Consider the following 24,928-nt stretch of genomic DNA (forward strand, 5'->3'; position numbering starts at 1 on the left):
GCAGTTCTCTGTACTATACCAATATGGTCACCATGGTGCAACTGTTCTGTAATGTGTGACTATTATTATACTCATAGAGACTATATGCATACATACAGTAATATGCTGTGTTAGAAGATGTTTCATTGTTGCAGTAAATCAAATCCTTTGTGCTTCTGTGTTTTAAAAACAGCTGCATGTTTAGCAGCTGAGATATTGAATCTTTCTTAACATGAGTTGTGAATTTGTTTGTGAATGTCATCCACAGAAGCCACTGCAAATTCAGTCATTCTGGGTCCAAATAATAACAAAAACTTTGAGATGGTGGGACTGATTGTTGCAGTTTGTAGGTCTTGAGGAAACAAATGACATTTGCAGCTTGTGTTGGCCTTAGCCAAGTGTCAGTTATTAATAATGTATCAATTTATTGATTTATTTAGTTACTTTATTACTTTTCTAATACAATTTGTTATTTATTGTTGCTGCCAGATTGGCATGAGACATTTCCAAATTTCTTCAAACAAAAGGACTGTATGTCATGCAGAAGGTTGTAGCCTCATGAGACTAAACATTGCAGAAACCTCATTCTGTCCATGCCATGGGAGGATGATATATACTGTGCTCTGTATATTGTAGTAATCTAGTACTCCGGCATGCATTTAGCACACTTGCTATGCAACAACTGTTATTTTCGAGCCTTTTGTATAGTGGGCTCACAGTATCAGGGAGGCGTGGAGAAGATGATAGATCCTGAGAGCTCGCTGCATGCAGAGGCCTTGGATTCAAGTACTGGCTAACCATTCATTTAAAATAATTTCATGTTTCCCTCCACCAATTCTCTGTCCTTCCAGTGCTATTATCAGAGCAATTGTGGCAACATATTATTCAGAGGATGGCAGCCATTGTTTTTTTTCTCCTCAGGGCTGACAAAGTTGTTTTTAATCTGTATTATTTCTTTACAACAGGGATAAAAAAAACACACACACACATTCACACACAAGCGCTGCCAATCATTTAGATGGCGACAATGTAAGTTTGCCACTGAATCATCCACTTTACATACATTGTTTTATATTTATACAAACAACCTGTTAGTTCATCTCTTCCTTTTACAGCAAATGAATCAAATTAATGAACAAATTCTTAGATTTTCCCAAATCACACAAACCTGTAAAACGGACATTGAAGTTTGAAAACATTTTTAATAGAAATAAAATTTTGTATAAAAAAAACTAAACATGCTTCACACACTTCATTAGTTTTCATGAGGTTTTACAAATACATAGTCAGATAGCCAGGCACTGTATCTTTTTGTACATTTTCCCCAATTTTAGGATATGTCAGGACATAAAGCAGACATCATCAATCTATTTAATAACATACATTAACTTGCCATTTAATTTGGTCAGCACTCACATTTTATTCTGCAACACAAATGGTGCTGAAAGTAATACAGAGGGAGGCATGAAAAGCAGCATTGAATTCACAACACAAATGACCCCACAATGTTTTCCTCAAGACATTAGAGGGCTTTTATACTGCTCAAAGCCAACTATTTATCTGTTCAGCGAGCTGAGGGTGATTGATAGAGATATTGTATACTTTTGCAATTAGATTTTCATTTGTTGAAAAGCCTTACAACTTCCTGACACCTCCTCCTTATCATGAGAGTGCCTGAGAAGGACATGTAAAGTAATGGATTTTCTCAGTAGCTTGTCCATTATGGATATCACCTTCAGGGCATATTGCACGATCCTCTCTCTCAAGGGCATACTTCATCTTAATTCCCCCTCCTAATGGATCTGTACAGCTAAGCTTTACCCTTACACTACGTTTGACCAAGAGAATCGCTAGTGGCAGTGATGGGAGGGTCATCCTGGACGACAGCTCACGGTAAGATCTCCTGGCTAAAATACGATTCGTTTTAACCACGAGCCACCGTTTCAAAGCACATACAGGTATGCAGAGGGCAGTGGCAGCCTCGGGCTAACCGATAATACAAATCATGGCCTCACTTAAGCACAGATAAACAATCACTCACTAGACCTTCACCATTTGAGAACAGTTTTTAACGTACAATAGGCTCAGGCCCAAACAATTGTAACAACGCTGCAACAGAGTGTAAACGCATTCCAAAGATATAATTTTTTTCTTTTTCTACAACACAACACAGGATGTTGAAACTGGCATGCTCAAAATCGGCAGAGACCATCTTATATGTGTAGTCATTGTCATTCTTATTAACTCAGAGGAAACCTGGAAGAGGCAAAAAAAATGAATGGAGTCTGGTACAGATTCGTTGCATTGTTGATATGATCGTCATTTCCAGTCAATTTTGACTCATGAGACCGGAATACATTTAGAAATAAAAACAAAAACATAAACCCCTCTTACAAATCCATGAACCATGTTTTCATGCCTTTGTGGTGTTGATTAATCCCTTGTGATGCCTTGAGGATTTCAAGATTAATTATAGTTTGCAAAACTGGCAGACAACATTAAGAACACCTGAACATATTCTTGATTTTAGTTCAATTTCAGTCTGCGCTGCTCAGGATGACAGAGAAGTCTTTGAAAGAGGGCATAGCTGAAATGTAAACACTCAAAAGGAAAGCTCCATCCTTCAGTCTCCAGGCCTCTGCCATGCAAATATTTTTCTTTTTTTTTCTTCTTTTTTTTTGAATTCTTGTGAGGCTGACAGAAGATGGAACCTTACAATTTTCCTGTTATCTGTTCTGGTCCCCTGTCTGCACCTGCACCTCTTTGTGGTCCGTCCTCGTCATGTCACGTCTTTGGGCAATGCTTCGGTGATCTCCACCCATACAATGACACATCCACTGCATGTTTTTCTCTGTCAGGTGGAAATCCTGCATTATGACAAGAGCCTTTGTCCCTTATATTGCATGGTTGCTGTAGCTGATATATGTTTGCTTTGTTGAGAAACCTGAAAGAGAAAAATGAGAGGTGAGTGTGAGAATCAAGTCGCATCAAGGTAAACTATTGTCACATATGAGATGCGGTGTTGTGGTGTGATGTGGCGTCCTGTTTTCCTGGTGTATCAAGTGTAAGATGAAATGTCATATCATAACTGAACATCTGTGTTCAGTTGCTGTTTCGTTCCCATGCAGCATTGTAGCACAAATGCCGGTAATTCCCAAATATTCCTTAACTGTCTGGCCATATTTTACCCTCAGTGCACGACCTGTATTACTGTACCTACAGCAGATGGGGGTTTCAGTAAAGCCCACTGCCCCCCTCCCCCGCCACCTCCTTCAGTTATCAGGCCTCAACTTTCCAGTTGTCTCCCAAGACCGTGTTAGCTGATTCGCTGAGGTGGAGCAGATAAATCCTGACATATCGCCACCAGATCTAGGCAGTTGGGGGACTGGCCCAGACAGGAATTTTTCAATTTCATCAAGCCATATATCCACACTGGGGATGACAATGACAAATGGTGCTTATTCAAATAGCCATGCACTGTACAGCCCCTGTAAACAGTAACCTCATCAGAATAAATTGCTGCTGGCTATCAATTCTGTGTCTTTGCCTTCTCGCCACTTATTGTAACAAAAGGCCCTATTAACCCTCAACAGGAACATAAAGCAAGAGAGGAATTAATGCTGCACTGTTTACATGTTGCTATTCTGATGGGCCTCGCAGCAGCGGGCCATTGTTACTACCGTGCATACAGTCTATATTGATTTCTGTTTTTTGTGCTAACAGTAAATACAATGTCAGCGCTTTTATTCTTCTGTTAAGAGAAACATTTTTCACTACTGTTGGTATAAAGAATTAAGGAGTAAATACAGCTTTAAAATGTGTGACAATAGGCTTGATTCCTTATTAGTGCAGGCCAGATGGAGGGAATGTATCTCTGTTGACAGACGTGAAACCTTTTCCTGCCAGAGACAAGCTGAGGAAGAGCATTTTGGATGTCACATGAGTAATTTCTGCTGACTCATTTGCTGAAGTCATTATTTACTTCACTTGTATAAATCCACAGTCTGTCACTGATACAGTAGTGCTAAGCACTTTTATTGGTATTGAGATTAGAGGGAGGCACGCTCCGAGAGATTCAGCTGCTTCAGAAATGAGAGTAAGATGCAACTTGATTATTTACAATGAGTTTAAACTGGGTTCTGGCCTCTGCAGGTCAGAGGGTATAAATCAGTTGAACATCACAGGCAGGTGTGGTCTGTTCGACTTGTGACCACACCCAGCTGTGATGTAGTGTGATACTATTATGCATGTCTACATCACCGTTGCACAGTGTGTGGAAAGTCACTAGTAGTAAAACATTGCAAACAGGATTATTAGACTGGGTGCAGTACTCTGACTCGCCTGCAAGAAAGCTGCCGTTCTCCAGAAATACGGTCTAATGTAGCATTACTCTCTCTATGTATGAGGGAAGAAGAGTTACTTAGAGTTTTCCGTGTTCAAGTAGACTTCCCTAGCAGAGAACAACCTGGCCAGTGGCTTCCAGGTATTTTGAGTTTGAGATGGTAAATGGTCTGCACTTATATAGCGCTTTTCTAGTCTGTGCAACACATGCCAACATTCACCCATTCACATACACATTTATACTCTGATGCCATGACCTCTTCTGCATCAGAGACCACTGACTGAAATAAGTAATCAATAATCAAAAGTTATTTTTTTTGTCAGTTTACTAATCAATTAATGCATTAATCATTTCACCAGTTAAAACTGTGCTGGAGTGCAAATGGAGAAAGCAAAAGTTTAAAAGAAAAGGTACCTTTTTAGTATGTGGAACATGTCATGATGTCAAGTTTCTTGTGTAGCCACTAAATTCAATGAAATGATGAAAATCAGGTTTGTGAACATCAAAAGAAAATTACAAAAGACTACAAAATCAATATTTCCTACTTGCTACATTTGAAAGTATATCTGAAGTAGATTTGTAGTTGCATTGTTGAACTGCAGAATATGGTCTGTGTTGACAGCTGTAATCCATTCCTTCAAGACTTTGCTCCCCCCCACACACACATAATTGACAATCCTGTAATGCTTCCTCCTGACTCGCAAACAATATCCATTTCCCCCCTACCAAATGAACAACGCTAGTGAATTTACTGGATTCAGTGAAGTGTTAAATAACATGCTACACATCTGTTAATAAGTAATTATTTGTTACTCTGCTTCCTATCTCCGCAACAATTTGTTTGATTTACAGACACTGAAGGACAAAACATGCCCGAGACGAAGAAAAAAAAAAAAGATCCAGCAGGTTCTCAGTCAAAGTCTTCCTCATTAGCATTCATGTTCTTACTTTGCGTTTCGAGGCTTTCGCACAGCTCAGTCTTGGCTTCTCCGTTGGGTCTGAGTCCGGCCTTGGGGTTGAACTTGTTGGACATGGTGGCAGCAGTAACCACGGCCTTGAGGCTGCGTGTGCGCTTGGGCACATTCTGCTCAGGGTGGAAGAGAACCACGTAGACCTTGGGCATGTAGAGCAGCCCCAGGGACACTGAGGCACTCAGGCTCACAGAGATGGTCAGCGTGGTTGTTTGGATGTACATCTGCAAAAGGCAAACACCAAACATGCACAAAACAAACTGTTCAGTCTTTTTTTGGCACTGGCTGTTGCAGCTATTGCTTTATGGGTAGTGGCCTGTACAGTACAAGTGACATCTGCTGTGTATCATTCTAATTAGAGCATTCAATGACCCGTTTGTTGGCCAAGCTGTTGTTGAAGTAGTTTTTACCGTGGCCAAAAGAGGCTTCAAAACTATTCACTGCAAATGATGTGATAAAACTTGATTTAAATCAGCATCTCATCTGCTTTTATGGCACGTGTGCCGAACCAGCCAAGGCCACCTTGTTTGTTTAATTTTCTGCCATGCTAGTTTTAATATGGCCATCACGTCAACCTGAACATAGATTTGATAACACCAGCCGATCCTATTCTAACTCATAACAAGCAGGCTCATAAAAAAGAAACAAGCTCATGAAAATTTTACACATGGTCAAATCCACTGAATCGGGGGGGAGGGCAATGCTGAGTATCATTCTCACTCATTCCATTTTAATTGTCTACAAAGCTGCAGCAAATTAATGAATCATCTTCAGGGAAGAAGGAAAAGGAAGGAAGGAAAGAAAAAGCTTCTGTAATTTCTATACATTGTGCAGTGTTGTGATTGCTTGACTGGCCATCCGAGAGGAATTAACTTGTAAGTTGTGTTACAGAAGTTACAATGTAATGATACTGCAGACTTGAATGCATCCTGACTTTTTAACTATCCCTCTATAAGACCAAAACACTCTACTTCAGTCAAGATATAACAAGAAAATGATGTACAGCCAGATGTATAAATTATGCATACATACAAAAACTGTGCATACATCATTTCCCACATACAGCCTGATATAGAATGTGTGTAGAGACGCAACTAACAATTATTTTTATTATCTAATAATCCACCAATTATTTTCTTGAGTAAACGATTATTCGTGCGGTCTGTAAAATATAAGATAATTGTAAAACAAATTCCATCCCGACTTGCCAGAGCCCATGGTTACTACGTATGGTCAAAGTGTCTTGTTTTGTCCAACCATAGTGCAAAACCCAAACATAATCTGTTTACTATCATAGAGGAGTATAAAAAACAGAAAATATTCACAGTTGGGAAGCTGCAAGCAGTGAAAAAATTGCTTTAACGATTATTTGACTATCAAAATAGTTGCAGATTAATTTTCTGTCAATTAACTAATCGATTAACTGACTAATCGTTGCAGCTCTAAATGTGAGCACCTCATGCACACTTGTGATGATAAGTAACATTTGTTTTGATTTTTGGCTTTTTTTGCAGGCAACGCAGCAATTTGTAAAATGTCAATCAAAAGCGCATTTATAAACTTAATTTTCAAATAGTGTGATCAATTTGTATTATTCTTTCATTTGATTCATCTTTTTAATTCCTCGTGCTGATGTTTTTTTTAATTTCATGCTTCATTGTGAAGCCCTGTTAAGTCCATCATTTATTATGTTTCAGTTGTTTAATGATGATGATCTAGATGTCAGTTCGGATAAGATGTACACCTGTACATGAAAATAATGTTCTCCACACAGGAAATGGCCTCCACTTCCTGTCACATGTTCTCTACTCCTAGTCCATTTTCAATATAGGGACTTTGGCCGTATTCAGAGCAAATCAGGTGTTGTGGCCCACCACCACAGGGTTGACTGGGGGTGTGTGGGGATGTGGGCGTGTTTGTGCTCTAGAACCTAACCACTGTGAAACAATCAGAAAATAATGTTTTATTGATCTGATTCACCGGTGTCCTCTCTACCAGCGATCCCTCTCTTCATTCACTCTCTATCTCGCTCGACCACAGCTGCTCTCTCTCATTCACTGGTGCTCCGAGCTGTCTGTCTCTGTCTCTCTCTCTCTCGTCTTTTTTAAAATGAGTCGGGAAGCCAACAGCAAAGCCTTACTTTACTTTTAACATTATCAAACGAAGAGAAGTGTCCTCCCCTCCTTCTAGTAACTCCCTCATGGCAGGGTTTTACAGCTCTGATCAGTCTGATCTCTGGCTGTGATTGGCCACTGCAGCCTTCAGTTGCAGTGACGTCAGGTTGCGTTTCTCCAAAAGTTGACTGTCGCTCAACTTTCCAGCCAAAGGCCAGTGCGGTGCTGCTGTGGCCAAAACGCCGAAATGCACCCCCATTCAAATGAATAAGAGGAGTTTCATTTTTGCCGTACTGTCTGATTTGATCTGAATACAGCCTTAGAGGGCTGCAACACAAATGTTGTGGGTGCAGGATTCAGTATATTTATTTTAACCTGGGTAGGAGCTGGCAGTAAGCATCCTCTTCTCAGGAAGAAATTTCATATATGAAAATATGAGAAGCTGTTATTATTGGGCTTTACCATGCAGGTAACAACATTGTCTCTCAGTAAATCATATTTTATTCATCCCAAAATGGAAATAAATAAATGTAAGTTTTAGTGTAGTTTCTCTCTCTTGCTTGTCCACTCATTTATGTTAAAAGCATTTATCAAAATTACTATCCCAAATCCAAATTCAATCAGTAAGGACCAAATTCAGTCTTGCTCTGGATCCTGATGTTTGAGCATCTGGTCTGAATCTGTTGTGATGTGAAACAACCCAGATTATCACTATGTTTCTCACACTGCCTCAAGCAGGAGCTGTTTATTACTGTTCTTTTACTTTTAAAAGCATTTAATGAGGCATATTTTCAGCTCCTGTCTTCCAAAGGCAGTTTATTTAACAGTTAAGCAACTGAAATATGGGTACAAGGAAATGGGCGACATGTGTCTTATTTTCTCTGTAGGATGGGACATGCAGATTTTCAATATACTGTGGGCGAGAGTGATCCAGATCTCAAAGGAAATGGCTGGTGCCGGATTAAAAGAAACGCAAATCTTTATTGGGATTTTTCAGAGTGTATTATGGTTCTTATACTACCATAATGCACAAATGTAATTAAACCACTGTTGACTTATATATGTTATTGTTCTTAAGACATGCTAGCAAATGAGAATCAAATATTTCCGGCAGCCATGAGATTAGAATAAACTAATAAATTCCCCCATGCGTAGGCTTTGTACCATAAACTGTAAACATTTTATATGGTTCGATCTTTGAAGTAGTGTCTCATCCTTTTGACTGAGAGAATTTCCATCTGCTGCTGAGTGACCCCCAGTAGGTCTCTGCTGGTTATTCATCAAAGCAGAGTAACATTTAGCTCCCCAGATGTGACCTCTGCTTGAATATCTTGTTTGTTTCTATTATTTGTGAGTCTCCACGGTGCTTTCCCCCCAGACTGGCCGCATCTCATCTCAGCTAGCCCTGGTAACCATGTGGGACCGCTGGCTAGAGTGAAGAATGGAAGAATGGAGGCTGTATGATAGAGAGACAGCTGCAGTGGTCCCCTCCCAGCTGTAGGGAGTGTTAACCAGTGAACTGCTCTGGGCTCGGTTCACTGCTGCCTTAGGGATGGACGGCTGAACCCAAGCTGTTACTCATATAAACAGAAAAAAATGTGGCTGCTGTTTTTCACCCAAGAATTAAAATCTTCAAAGGCATCCTTGTAGTCATTAACATTTAAAATTTACAAAAGTCTGATTTCTATATATTGGCTAACATTAATTTATTACATTAACATATTACATGCAAAAACATTTTGAACTAGGATTCTTAAAGATATATATATTTTGTAATTGTGACAAAGATGCGTACTGAGTGGGATATTTTACAACTGGGGAGGCCAACTGTATATTGCTTTCTGGCCGACAAGCAACTGTGACGCAGTTTTTAAATTATCTCAATTGTATCTTTGGCATATCTGTACTGCGGTTTGTTGTTATTCATCAACTACAAAACATAATTATTTAAAAGCTAATCTCGGCTGATATATCACCCTCGCTGATTTATCGTTCTAACTCAAAACACAATTTCTCCAAATTGTCACAATATGATTCTGCCAAAAGTTGATAAATGATAATATTGAATTACTGCTCAGCGTTTTATTTGAAATCAATATATTTCTGTCTGATAGTTCGTCAGATAGCATCGAGTTGCCACTGGATGAAAAAAAACCTCCAACGCCTATTGTTCTGCTTCATGGAGCTACTTTTGCTTACAAATCCTGTTTTTAGTGTCACACCAACTCCAGTGTTCAGTTTAATTATTTGTTTCTCCTGATTGCAGCACACCTGAGCATGCACAGGCTGGAGCTCATGAAAGCAAGTTGCTGTAAATCTGACACACCTGTCATCACATTGCCATCAGCATATCTTGCCTGAGGAAAAACATAACCCAGAGTAAGAGGCACATGGCAGCATTATTGCCTGAACTAGATGCGAGGAATATAATGGGGATCTATCAGTATATGATAAAAGGAGTCAAAAAACCTACAGAGGCCTACAAAGAGTGCAACACAGCGGAATGAGAACGCCTGTGATAACTGATAACGTAAGATTAATTTGAGAGTTAAATATAAACAAATTCTATTTTCAACCAGGGACTCTGGAGAGCCTCTGCTGCAGGATGCAATCCATTAAATTCATTTATTCAGGATAATTCTCATTCTACATTAAGCTACTGCATTATTTCTCAGCATGCTATGGAAACATTCAGCAGAGAGGCTTGCTGCATGAGAATTCACCATGATTGCACTCTAATTAAGCTAATAAACAAATAGAAGCCTTGGGGGACACAATAATATAGCTCCATGGGAGAATGTCATTTATAAAGATCATAGTCCTTTGGCCTTGATTAGCGTTGTGGCATGTTCACCCATTATTCGAGCACCCAGAGGTCAACAGCCAAGACCCAGAGGGCTTACTGTGCTGTGGGCCTAATGAGAGCAACAACTGCTCTCTGAAGTCCAAGATGTTGCTCAGCTCCCTCTGCTCAAAAGCATCAATCTTCATTATGTATTATTGGGCCTGCGGGACATTACTGTGAATAATGCTGTTTATCTTCGGATTGAAAATAGACAAAGAGAGAGATGGAAAAGAGTGGGGAGTTGGGGAGGTAGCAGGGATGAACTGAACCAACACTGTTACAAGCACACTCCTGTCTGACATCTGGTCTCGTTGAACTCACTGCAACTCCCACTCTTTGTCTGACTAGTGCACTAACAGCAGTTCTTTGTCGTCGAGTTGACAGTGCCAATAGTGTGATGGAGACTTCATAGAGAAATACAGAACACCACTCAATTCATCAGTCCATTCATGCACTACAATGGCAGCGGTTCTTTGTGTGGGCTGATTAAATTTGAACTGAGCCTGTTGTGCTGAAGCCACATTGCTATGCATGCTATTGTCAGGCACAACTCCTCCTCCTCCTCCCTGTGTCTTTGAGACAGCCGCTGATTTATACTGTTTCTCCAGGTAAGCAGGTGTCACGTCTATTCCTGAAGCTAGCATAAAGCACAGCGATCACGCTCCATAGATAGACCAGATGTCCCTGTTTGAATGATAGAGAGAGCCTCCTGTGGCATTTGTTACATTTATCCTGGCACCAGATGACAAATAAATGACAGTGCTTGTAACGCTGAGGCAGAGGCCCGCTGTAAACTGGTGATGAGCACATAGGCAGCTAGATAAGGTAAATCAGGACCCGAAGGAAGTGGAGCATTTAATTTTCTCTGAAAAGCGTGTTAACATGGGCTGTGAGTCTTTGTGGGGCCTGTCATTTACAGTACGATGATTATGAGGTGTGTTTGCTTTGACATGTTAATTCCTTAAATAAGAACATTGTTTATGTAACAGCTCAGAGAATCAGTCACAGATTTTTTTTTTCATTGTATAGCCTAGAACGAGAAATGCTGGCTACTTTATTGTTCAGCTGTAAAAGCAGTCCACAACAACAAAGTAACTTAGTGCTGTATGGTGTGACTAGACCAAAACTATATTAGAGTGTAAGTAATTTTTTTCCTACTCAACTCTCTTTTGGTTATATATTAAATATGATTATTCTCTCTCAAATGAGGGGATAAAAAATGTAGGACATTTCCCTAAAGCAGAATTTATATTTTCTGTTCCATTTCATGTCTTACCTTAATGTAGCTCAAGGCAATGGTAGACGTTTTCTAAATGATAAAAGTGGAACCATCTCCCAGCCATTGTGTGTACAGTTTCTACAGGAAATAATAATTAATGAGCGACTCATATAATTTAGAGTGTCTTATACAGGCCTGAGAGGAGTTTTTCAGGGTTTGTAAATTAAATTCATCTGAGGTATGGAGGAAGAAACAAAGAGTAGGACTTAACTTACCCTTCAAAGATTTTTCTCACTTCTATTTTACTATTCAAAGCCATGCTAGCTAATGGATTACCTCATCCTCCAAAAAAGCTGTTCAATCTCTCTGTGATTGTATAATTCTCTTTCATCTTCAGAGAGAGGAGATGAAATGATTAAACAAAGAAGTCGGGGCTGCTGTTGACATGTGACTTAAGATGTGCAACATTCACATTAAAAAATCATGTGGATTTTGCACTTGGACTGTTTTTTTCTTCATTGAGTATGCTACTGTGTGTGTATGATGATAAAGAACATATAGTGCTGATAGTTTCAGTTCATTTTCCAGAATATATTTCAGTAAATGTGACATAAAACAAGCAGTGTCTATTGAGCTCAGCAGGCCTCTCATTGTTTTCAACGTGCAGAGGCTGTTGCTCTGTGTTAAATGCCAGCAGATATATGGTGTAAGAGAGAGCTAATATGCAGATTCACAGCAGTGCGGACTTTGTGGCGTTAACATAACATGCAGCATATGAACTGCTGGTTACATACTACATTATTAATTTACTTGAATTGGCTGCAATCATATGCGGATTTTCTGCAAAATTATTTCGGGATGCTAAGCTTGTCAATGCATACACGGTGTCTCTCAAGAATGTTTTCCCACAAAGGTAACTATCACAGTCAGTTTTCCAGGGCAGCATTTTGATGCATTGTTTTGTTTAATCCCAAAGGGGAGGAGGTAAAGATTAATTTGTTGCATCTGTCAGACTCATGCTGTTACTGCTGATAGTGTCCATGCCAGTATGAGGCTTTTCCCTCACCACTGTCCTCCCTTGTAGCCACTGAGCCCCTTTTGTTACACTGCCAAAAGACCTCTTTCAATTGGATCTACACATTTCTACTGTGTCATTGTTGTACCCCTTTGGCTTTGTACCCAGACTGTCCCCTCTGAATGTGAGTTCCAAGTCCAGCCTCCATTTCCATGTCCCTTTTGGATCCCTCTTGACCTGTAGCCTCCCAGTGCTCCCACTGGATGTGATCCAGGTCCACGGTTCATTAGGTCAGGCACATTGATTTAACATGGGAATATGAGTGTGAGCTTGTGTTTGTGTACACAGCTCATCTCTCTCTCTAATGCACAGTGGCATACAGCCGTCACATGTATGTGAGTCACAGTCTCGCGTGCTGCCTGCAGAGTTATGAGAGACTGAACTCATAAAACTGTGTCCAGAGTTGGTAGATTTTTATTATGCTCAAAATCGGAAGGCTTCCACATGACATTCGCTTTTTAGTTGTTTTGGCCGCTGAGTTGCATTCACTTGATTTTTTAAATTGCTCAGGTCATAAAATAAAAGCGGAGTGGAATATTTTAATATAAAGTAAGTGAAAATTGGTCGCCTTTATGGGAATGAGGTAAAAGGATTAGTGAATTACAGTTTTATGAAAAAGTTAACTAATATACAGTGGTGGAAGAAGTACTTAGAAACTTAAGTAATAGTAGCATTAACTCTGAAATGTAGTGTAGTATAAAGTAGCCCAAAATGTTAAGTACCTCAAATTAAGTTCCCTTAAAATTGTACTTCAATAAATGTAGTTTTTGTTATTGCCTATGTGCAATATTTTCTTATTAAAAACTCCTGTCAAGGTGTTGATCTCTGCCTGAATACACATTCCTGCAATGGCGGAACTGGGTTCCAAACAGCCTGATTAATGAACCAAGAGGATATAAGCAAAGAATAAGAAATACATAGTAGACATGGCAATTATAAAAGTAAGCTAATAGATGTGATATTAAACTTTTGCAGACATAAAAAACAAAAAAAAATCAAATTGCATTATAGCAACAGTTATAATCTTACCTTTTCTGTGGATTGTGAGGTGCCAAAGAATATTGGGATGAACGCTAGCCAAATAATGCAGGTCGTGTACATGGTAAAACCAATGGGTTTGGCCTCATTGAAGGTCTCCGGCACCCCTCTGGTTTTAATGGCATAGACAGTACAGGTGACCATGAGCAGCATGCTGTAGCCCAGCAGGCAGATCAGAGACAGGTCAGAGATGTCACACTTGAGTACACCACGAGCCAGCACCGGGTTAGATGTCCTCTGGTCCTCATAGTCAATGATGGCTTTGGAAGGATCCACGCCAAACCAGATGCACACGCCAAGCAGCTGCACTGAAGCCAGGGTGAACGTAATGACTAGCTGGGAGGCCGGAGAGATGAACCTGGGAGCACTCACAGACATCGTGCCCTGCTCAAAGATGCGGTAGATACGATTGGTTTTGGTGAGCAGGGCAGCATAACTGATGCTCATTCCCAGACCCAAGAAGATCCTCCGGAGGGAGCAGATTCCTACATCGGGTGTAGAAATCATCAGGAAAGTTGTGGCGTAACAGAGGAAGATGCCAGTTAGCAGCACATAGCTTAGCTCTCGCCCTGATGCTTTCACAATGGGAGTGTCGTTGTAGCGGATGAAGGTGACCACCACAAACAGAGTGGCCATGATGCCAACGACTGCAATAAGCACAGGGATGACTGCCCACGGAGAGCTCCACTCCAGCTTAACAATGGGGATTGGAACACAGCCCGTGTGATTCTCGTTGGGCCGCAAATCAAAGCGACACATCTTACACGTGTAGGTGTCCGCCTGGTACTGATAGCCATCGCAGCGCTCACAGTGCCAACAGCAAGGAATGCCCTTCACGATCTTCTTGCGCTCACCGGGCTGACAGGGGTGGCTGCAGATTGAGGAAGGGATCTGGCGGACACCGCCAGGCCACTGCATCGAACGAACCTGCAAAGGAGGCAGAGAGACACAAATAGACATGAATGGACACACAGAGAGGAACAAAGACAGATGAGAAAAGATTTGTTGTGTAGTAAGCTGTCCATATCCTGTAAAATAGCAGCATGCAGAGTTAGTGATGTTTTATTGATCCAAAAAAGATGCCCTAGACCCCTGGAGCTCAAGGACAATCTGAAGGGTGATTACTTGCTGTTTGGGTGTTTGAACCAGGGCTGAAGTACCAATCTTATGCTCCCATGCTACTTGATTTTATTTATTTATTTAGGTGGGGGGTGGGAAAGGGCAAACTGAGGGTCAAATGAAGCATTCCTCTTAGATTCAGCAAAATTTTCCAGTGGGAGGTCAAATTATCTGAAGGGCAAGACACAAGAGAAACGAGCCAACCCATTGTTTGCTCTGCAGGGAACTGACGCAGTGTTTATCTTCTCTCACTCCCCCTCTCTCTCCTTTTTTTTTTGCTTTGGTAAATAGTTGTATGTGTTCGAAAATCAATGCTCAACTGTCTACGATCAGAGGTATACAAGATAAATTCCGTTTCAGTATACAGCTCTCCTTTGTGGATTTCCCCCCTTTTACAAGCACACTTGTAAAGATAAATTAAATGTTTCTTTTCAAACGGGTTTGCTCTCTTTAATGTTATGTTATCAATTTCATTCAATTGTGGCTGTTCACTCAAAGCCAGTAAATTTGTTTCTAAATGTGCACTTAATTAAGAACTCAAAGCACACTAATTAAATACAGCCGGCTTTAGAGTCAGAACTGGCAAGTTCCACAGTAGATGCCCACCACAAGCTTCTCTTTTTTCTTTTTTTTCCCTCCACAGCACATGTTGTTGAAAGAGGTAAAGAAGACAAAGCTCCTCTCAAGCTGCTTTATGTTTTCAATTGTACTCTCCTTTGCCTGCCCAAGGCCTCCTCTTCATTTTGTCAAAACATAATTTGTTTGGTTCTTTTATGTAATTTACTGTTATAATACCGTTACTTCATCACACCCCCTGCCCACAGTACTGTTTTTGGAAGTCAGTGATGCTGTCTGGAGAGATGATATTAAATATGTCTGGCCTTAAGCTCTTATGGCTTTCTTTTCATCACAGTCCGCCCTGTTAATCATTTAAAGTGCCCTCTGGATATTTACACCTTTGAAGATGGCACTAAGTGCTATCAAATGGTTTGGGAGGAGTTAGTGAGCAAACACGCAGCTGCAGAGCTAGTGAAAACAACTTTTCAGAGAAGGATTTTTATTGCAAACACTAACGCACACATAACACTTGTAGGCTGAATGTCATCAGTTCTTTTGTGTGGGAATGTGTGGGTATGTAATAAAAAGGGCAATACTCACGGTGAGATGAAGTTGATCCGTCCAGTGGCCAATGATTTTGTACTCAGCCGTTCGGTTTCGGATCTGGTATTGGTAGATCTCGTAGCGCCCGGGGGCATCTCCGTTTTCGTTGAAGAGCACTGGGTTGCCAGCTATGCCTAAATGAGAAAATAATCACACTATTTACTGCACGTTTATTGAGCTATTTTCTGTGAAGGGAGCATGAATCTGTGAAAGCAAACTAATGTGTTGTCATTGTTACTGCAGTTATTACAGTTATCATTCTGGTACATTAGAAACCAAAATGATGCTTGTGAATCTGCAACATTTCTTCTTTTTAATTCTCCAAGATGGCTAAGAAAATGTTCCCAACTACTGTTACTGCGAGAGATGAAACATCTCTCATGGTAGGTATACTGTATACTCTAGGAATTAAGTTCATACTGGGTGATTTAGTGTGCCATTATGTTGCAAGGTGGAAAGTATGTGTAGTGTGGAGTATCAGGGTAGTGAATGGGCATGAAGCACGTCTGACTTTCATGCCAGAGATCTGAGTTTATGTCCCATCAAATACCAACAATTAATGCAGTTTCTTTTACCATCACCAAGATCTTACCTAGTCAGATTCAAATTTCTGATTATTTCAGGGGGTTAACAATCACTCATCGAGCACTTTATTAGGAACATCTGTGCAGTCTATTGCAATCCAATACAACAGCTCTGCCATAGATTCTACTTATACGAAGCTTATACATTTTCAGTTTTTGTTGACATTGTCAGAAAGGTGATAATTCTACTTTATGTTTATTATTGAGGTTGTAGTGGGTGGTGTTGGTGTACTGGAGTGTATGTATGTTAATGGGCTGGACAAAATAATTAGGAACACATTTCAATGTAATGCACTCCAGTTTACCACCAATAAACATAAAGTAGAATTATCACCTTGCTGACCATGTCAACAAAAACTGAAAATGTATAAGCTTTGTGAAAGTAGAATATATGGCAGAGCTGTTGTATTGGATTGCATTAGACTGCACAAGATGTTCATAATAAAGGGCTCAGTGATAGTCGGTCTAGTGTTTTACTCATTGACATCTGTTTCCATCAACTGGAGAAACAATTGGGCAATCATTGCAGGCTTGCAGGGGGGATTAAGAATGTGGATATTATCTTCCTACATAGCTCATACAACCATGAAAAAAGTGACAGAAAACGGCTACAAAAATGGTGACAAGCATGAAACAAGATTGATGGAGCTGCACAAGGTTTTGTACAACACTGTCTCAAACAGAAACCAGCTAACATGAAAATTATGCCAGGCTGAATAAATTAAAGGACACAAAAAGGCTATTCAGTGTAGATCTTACACTAACCTTAAATAAGTGTTTTAGTCTTCTAACCTTAGTGAAGCTGTAGTTGTTATGTGCAAATATTATAGAAAGAAGTTATTTTTAAATGTTTTCAACAGCCATTAAACTGGACTGTGTGCTTACAAGGCCTTTGGACAATTAAAAATGAGATATTACACAACTGGATAACTACAGGAGGTCCAGCTTCAACTGACCCCCTCCTGACCTCAAACACACTTTTCTCATAGTTCATGCTGTCTGCAGAGGTGTCCTCTGCTTTATCATTGTGATAACAATGTATAATAATGTATTCCTGTGTGCCATTTTAAGACAAGCTGTAATAATGTGTCACAAAGAAAGCACACCAAAGATTTCTCTGTATGCTATCCCCAATGGAAACTAGATGAGCCACACTCCCAGTTCAGCAAATGTTTAATCACGGTAAAATGTGGAAAGGTTCTCCTCAGAGGGAGAACAAGGGAACTTCATGTCTAATTGCTTTTCCCATCAACTTTCACAAACATCCAGACCTTCAAACACTGATTAAAGCTGTTCTGCAAAGCCTTTTTTTATGCAACAGCTGGTTTGTTATCAAGTCTCCCAATACACAATGAGCATCCCAGTTAAGAAAAAATGGGTAAACGTGGCCAATTGCTAATGATGGATTTCTGCTGATGAGTTTTTCTTTTCTTGCTCTTTGTTTCGATGCTGAAGGATGCAGTGCCCTAATCCACATCTCGATGAGTCAGCCCTGCTGGATTACGGCATTACTGTTTTACTCAGCCTTGCCTCTGTGACAATGCCGCCCACATCACATAGCAGTTAGTGATCATGGGAGGATTACAGTGACTTTATGAAGCAGAGAAGAATTATATTTATATAAACATATTAAGCACATCAAAACTGTCAGGAATCTGTCAAATTTTCTATCAAAGATTTTAATCGTACCAAGTTTTTTTTTTCTCCCTTTTCTCCAATTTCTAGAGCTTTTATAAGAGCTTTGAAGCGGTCTGCCTTCCATTGTCACTCTTGGGGTTATGTGCTCCAGCTTGTAAGTTCACACATGGACACCGCTATTGCTGAAAGAGGAAAATGGACCTCTTCAAGAGAATAATGCAGCAACACTACCAGCATAACACTGCTGATACGATTATATTTAACAGCTTTTGGTCATGCCTGCTTTTTAAATTATGGTATTTTCATAGACTGACAGCTCTTTCACCACAGCTTTGAGCTACTGTAAATTTGCTTCTGCATGAACACATTACACCTATTACAACTGCTCATTTTAGTGATGCCAGGATTTTTAAAATAATTCTTTAAAAATAAGGCCATAACCTGTTTATTGTGTACCTAATGTAAAATCATAGAGGCCTAATCTAGATGTCTAAACCATGTAATTTACAGGTATATGTTTGTATACTGTATAATTGAATAGGTTGACTTGTGTTTTTTTTTCTTTTGGTTATTTTTTTGTGTGTGTAATTGCCATAACTGATAATTTAAGATATGAGCCCATTTTAGTCCTGCATTTACAGACATCAGTGATAGAAAAACTTCAACAAACTAATAGTTTAAGTAATTAGTTGTTGTCTAGTGGTAGACCTTGTATTAAAAGACCTGTTAATCAATTGAGGAGTGTGTTATTGAATTTTGGTTTGATCATAGATTGTGCCTTTAATATTATCCACTGTCCTTTCAACCACATTCTCCTCATTTTTCTTCTGTTTACAGGTTGATAGAGACTGTTCATGCCCCACCCAGATCATGAAAGCTTTTTGCTGTTACTACATCAGGTGTTGGGTGAATCTTTCCTGGAAAAATCATCACAGGTAAAATTGTGACAGCAACGACAGCAGTTTGAAATAAATCAAAGACGACTGTAATTAGTTACAGCAACAATAACCACCATGATATCCTGAAGTGCTTTGTGACTTTTACCAACCTGAAAGAATAAATGAAAAATATAAAGGATGAGGTGGCTGATAACTGCTAATTTAAGAAGCAGCCACCGCTTTAGAGAGCTGAACGTTGCCCACTAGCATCCTCGTGCCTTTCATACTCAAACAGAAATGTATACGAAAGTGTGTGCTAGATAATATACATAGAACAAATAAACACACATTAATGATCACTGTATGACACTAACATGAAACAGTGAATGCACGCTTCTAATCACCGATTATTAAGAACAAGCAAACAAACAAAAAAAACAGCTCATAGAAAGACTGCGTGCTCTTACTTTGAAATGCCGAAATGACATCGTCAGCAGGCGATCACTTGCTATCCGAAAATGGCCGAGTGATACATATGGATTTTCGTTCAGACAGGCGGAAAATTGATTATAATAATGAAATAATAACAAATATTTTTTCGATTCACAAATAAAAACTCACAAGTTCACAAATGCCCGTTGGAAAGTTGTAAATGTTAGGAAGATATTCACAAATGCTTTTCATTTATTTGCAAATTAATTTAATGTACTCACAGATATTTTTTTTTTTTGTGGAATTTGTTTGTGTATTTGCAGATCCGTTTTATATTTGCAAAATATTTTTGTGAGTTTACAAATCTTTTTTTTGTATTTGTGGAAGGTGTTTATATTTACAGATTACACATTTACACACAGATTGTCGATCTGTTCACACAAATCATAATGAAACAAATCTATCTCCATAGCTTTACGTCTTAACTAATCAGGTGTTATCACAGCAGAATGAGAGTTTCTGTTGTCTTGAGTTCTGTCCTTTAGATGCAACTTCAAGAGTTCTACATTTTGACACATTAGATATTGTCAGATGATACAGTATCATGTGCTGGCACAACACACCACACATCTCCAGTGGTTAGTATAAAGGTTTCTTCTTCTTCTTTGGAACTGAAATGACACATTAAGGGACTACGGGGGAATACTGCCTGGGGTCTCTGTCACTCTTCCAGAGGCAGTGGTGTGTCCTCTTCATTAAGAGTGAGTAGAGTGGTGCATTCTGAGGCAGTACGGTCAATGTTTGAGTTGCAGATGAGGAATTAGGCCTGTCATGTGGCAAAAACTGCTTGTCTAAACAGTCTGCTCACTAGTCAGGGGCATAATGAGTTCCACAGAGGCCTCTGGCACTGCTGCAATGTGCTGTGCACTAATGTGACGAGGTGGCCTAAAGTCGCACATGTGTGTACTGCAGGCTACTCGTTTGTTCATTGCTTTGTGCATGCACCAGGAGCTTTGGGGTTAATTAAGTACTTGTGGTATTGTCCCCACCCCCTTCCTATTCCACTGCTCATACACACCTTAAGAATTATCAGAGTATGATTATTAATCCAACATGTGCTTGTTCTGCATGGATGCACAACTGGGACACCTTGGTGAATGGCAGCACAGCTTGCTGCCTTCTACACCGGTCATTAACTCTTAATGAACTGTATGCAGGCAAGTCATGCTGAATTTACCATGGATCCACTTCACTCTTGAAGTGTTTGTGTGTTACCTTCCACTCTGTCAATGGCATGACATGTGCATGATTACTCATGCATAGTATATAAGCCTTTGCTATCTACAAGTGTTCTCTAACTGCATTTAAAATGTTATAAGCATACAAGTGTCATTATATTTAAAAAATATCTATCGAAGGTTTTAATTGAAATAAACATAATGCATGATGGTTTTGAGTCCACAAATTACAGAGTAAGGATACTCAAATAAAGGCCAGTCGCTAATAAAGTGTGGCTAAAACACACTGAGGAGAGGTGTAATTATCTGTACTCGAATTGCTAACATGGTAAATATAGCATAATGTTCATTTCCACAGCACTAATTCCATGTGTACAATAGATTTGTCACAATCCCCAATATGCTCTTCTCAGTTTCTCTTCTTAAACATAAATATTATCAATTCATTCCAATCACCTCCACTCTGCTGTTTTTGTGGGTGCAATAAAAGTTAAAGGTACACTGTACAGTTTTTGACCTCTAATTGTGCTATGGAGCAGGGGGTTTTTTGCGTGTTTGAGTCACCAGCGAAATACAGACCTGCCAGTGGTTTCCTGTGACAGACAGGGGGCGATAACATGCAAAGAAATGCAGCGGACAGGGAGGAAGACGACTGCAAGATAGTAAACGTGGATGTCAACAATACAATGATTTAAAATGCTTCTGCAGTTGAGGTAAATGAATGCTCTAGACACTATTTGAGAATTTACCGCACCTGTCTTGCTTTTTTGTAGTTGCACATCTATACACTATAAAGCAGGCTTTGGGTTGGTCCTTTATGGTCACAAAAGTTGATGCTACTCTAAAATGAATCGGCTTGATATTGAGGACTCTCCACTATTACCATGTGTGATACAGACCATTTTTTGTGAATAACAGGGGCTGTGTGTCATGACAGTGAAAGGAAAACAGACATTTTACATTAAGCAAAAAACATGTCAACTGGAAACATCTTTTGAGTTACGCAACAATGAGGACTTTACACATCCTTGAGAAGAGAGAGAGGTGTGGAGAAATGGAAAACCCTTAGTGCTTGCCTTTATTTCGCACTCATAACTGCTGTCCCTGGTGAGAATGATGGCTGACATAGCAAAAACACTTTTGCCCCTGATGTGATCACAAGATACATGAAACACAGATGGGAAGCTTTGTTCAACTGTGGCCTATTGAAGTCTGAACGACCCTTAGACACATTGAATGCAGAGGTGGGAGCAAGGAAGGAAGAAGCTCTAAAGAGTGTCGAACAGTGCATAAAGATGGACTGGAGGTGTTTGATTCTTCTGCTTTGTTGGACGCAGCTTTGGCTGCTGTTGACTGATCGGAAAATGAACAATTGTAAAGTTGATTTGGAATAAGGAAACAGCTACAACTTTAGACACATCTGTGTGGAAAAATATGATGGGAGAACAAGTAGAACCGCTTGAGAAAGTAAACGTGAAATATCCCAGCCAAGCAAATACCTTTGTCACATTACTTTTCATCGTTTCTAAAAGGTTATCTGTCATCAGCTAGCTTACAGTCTTTGCTGTTGAAACCCTGAGCTATGGTTTTGTGCCAACTTACTATGAGCCTCTAATTTGAACTGGGCATTGGTTTTTAAGAGGCTCTTTGACATTTTGACCTTTAGTATCAGCTGTGTTCCATTACAATATGTGTGCAACCGAAGACAGACGCTACATCTGCTACAGATACAGTCATACTGGACTCTGAGAACTGTGCAGCTCTTCAGAGAAAGAAATGTGAATTATTTTTAGCAGATGTCCACTAAAACTGCTGACAATAAACAGAAATGTGTAGCAATAGATTCTCGCTGGCTCGGTCTCAAGAATGATTCATCACAACAACAAAATGACCTACTTTTACATAAATATCTGTCAATTGCTATTTGTAAGAAAAAAAAGGAACGACTGCTTTGTGTGTCTACTGGTGCGTGGCATACTAATATCATAATACAGAGATAAATATTGTCTGAAAATATAATACACAGTCCAGCAAGTCCGGTCTCAGCAGTTAGATTGGTTTATGTATCTGGGCAAGTTCAATATACTGCTGTATGCTGATGCAATTAGATGGAGTGTAGTGTAACCTCAAGGCAACCCCTCTGGTTAGATGGTGGTACAACATTAATACGGTTTGCTTGGTTAGAAAAAAATTCAGCTCTAAAGAGCTTACTGCACTGTAGCTTCATGTCCCTGTTTGAAGGTTTAAAACCCTGTTGAAGCCACTTTAGAAAGAGCACCACTCAGTCCTCATTGTGCCACCGATCTCATTTTTTAAAAAAAACTCTGATTTCTATTGTTGCATTTATTTTCTGATGTTAAACATGAACACTGGAATGTATTTTTTGCATTATTTTATTATTTTACAGTGACTATGTCTTTTTCTTCTTCTTTTTTTAACCATATTATTGTTTTATTTGTTCCTAAACACTAAACAGAAGAAATTAAGGTTGTCACAAAGTAGTTGCATGTAAAACTTCTACTATATATATTTATTTATTTATTTATTGGATGGAATAACATACTAGCACATTCATTCCTATGCAATAATATAAACCTCAGTTATCCAGGCATGGACAAAAAGATATAAAGGTTTAGAGAATACAAAAGAATACAGTATACAAAAGCTTTCTTACAACAGACCATGAGAACCTCTGAACCCAACATATTGCATGTAGTAAACAGCAGTTGTTTTTCCCCCATATGTTATTGGATTCTGAGCAGCTGAGCTGGTGCAGTTGGGTGTTAAGGGCATCTTAATGGTTGCTGTTGAAGGAGTCTGTTTACTTCCCAGCAAGTCCTTGGATTCTAATCAGCAGCTTTCAACTGACAAAACCGGTTAGTAAGGGCTGAACAAATGTTGAATATTATGTAAAGGGACACTGTCAGGACACAATTATCCCCATTCACAAGCTGAGAGGTACATTGCCACAGTTAAAAGTGTTTATTTGATTCTATACACACTCTGAAACTGAACTGACCCTAGACACTGGGTTGTCTTTATAGTGAAAATGATTCTAACAGAGATAAAAGAGATTATATATCAAGCTATTTTGCTAAATATATCTATACAATATCAATACAGGTCTATCACCCACTGTATATTTGTAATTTATCATGAAGTGGCTGCTTTAAGTATGAATAAGAAAGAAAAAGTTTGGCTATATTTCCATCACAAACCAGATAAACAGACTGAGGCTACAATCATATTACATGCTGAAGTGGCCCAAATTGCCTCCAAGTAAACAGTTCTTTAAACGGAAGTGTGAACAAACCAAATCTGATTTTTTCATATCAGATTTGGGCTATTTGCATGTGTGGTCCTACATCTGATTCATATTCAATTTCTGGCTATGCAACAGTTGTCAGAATGGTCAGATCAGAATGCATGTGGGTTTTTTAACGTCTTACTTCTCTGCACACACGCATATTGCCTGTGGTCATCATTCAGTGTCGGCCCGGTAAAAATAAACATTCTCATCATCTATATTGTCAGCCGTCCTCCACAACAAATAATCCTGGACATGTATCCTAGCAGAGGCAAGTGATCCATGTTTATAATTTGACATAAATTACATTATTGTTGTTATTTAATGCATGAGGCTCACATTTCAGTTAAATCTGTGCATGGGTGGCAGTTTAGGACCTCAACAGTGTTCACACTGGAGCTGGATACATATCACACACATTCAAACATGTATGTGAACCATCAACACACAAAGATTGGATCTGACTAAATTGAGCAATAAGTCCTCTAATGTGAACGTGTTTTAAATTTCCTCTCATTTCATTTATTCAGTTCATGTCCATTTATGTTAATGTCAGAGTCATATCTGTTCCCCCAGTTACAGTCATCACATACTTAACATTTTTCATGTTGTTTGAAGAAATATTCAGATTTAAAAGTTTCTTCGGTAATTTCTGTAAGATGACTTACAACAACCCGTACAGCAGCATCAAACTCATTCACGCTTGTCACCAAATTTGCTTTTTTGTTGCTTTTTTCATGAATATAGCTAGGCAAGTGATTAGCTATATAGAAGGATGACGTCTCTGCTTTATTCTGATTGGGTGATTGCTCCTCCACCTGGTGAAATGGCTGTCAAAAAGTATAGCAGCAGACATTTTTGAATTGCTGAACAAATCAGAGCTGTTGGGTGATTCAGAGGACAGGAACCAGGCTGGTCCATCACAACCATTATTATCCATCTGTACTGTAATTAGCACATGAACTGTATGACTGTATACAGTATGAGT

The 24,928-nt window shown here is 39.4% G+C and overlaps 1 protein-coding gene across 1 annotated transcript in view; it reads right to left on the reverse strand.

The window, feature by feature from the left end:
* Positions 1 to 980: 980 nt before the first annotated feature.
* LOC121894572 (metabotropic glutamate receptor 4-like) overlaps positions 981 to 24,928 on the reverse strand; it is a 167,380-nt gene continuing 143,432 nt past the window's right edge. Inside the window, exons 9-12 of the mRNA XM_042407267.1 lie at positions 15,861 to 15,997; positions 13,575 to 14,510; positions 5,270 to 5,516; positions 981 to 2,923 (exon numbers count right to left, since the gene is read on the reverse strand). Of these exons, the coding sequence (XP_042263201.1) occupies positions 2,874 to 2,923; positions 5,270 to 5,516; positions 13,575 to 14,510; positions 15,861 to 15,997 (1,370 nt within the window). The 3' untranslated portion in view covers positions 981 to 2,873. The remainder of the gene's footprint in view (positions 2,924 to 5,269; positions 5,517 to 13,574; positions 14,511 to 15,860; positions 15,998 to 24,928) is intronic.

The sequence above is a fragment of the Thunnus maccoyii genome, chromosome 3 (genome assembly GCF_910596095.1).
Source record: "Thunnus maccoyii chromosome 3, fThuMac1.1, whole genome shotgun sequence".
Classification (NCBI taxonomy): Eukaryota; Metazoa; Chordata; class Actinopteri; order Scombriformes; family Scombridae; genus Thunnus; species Thunnus maccoyii.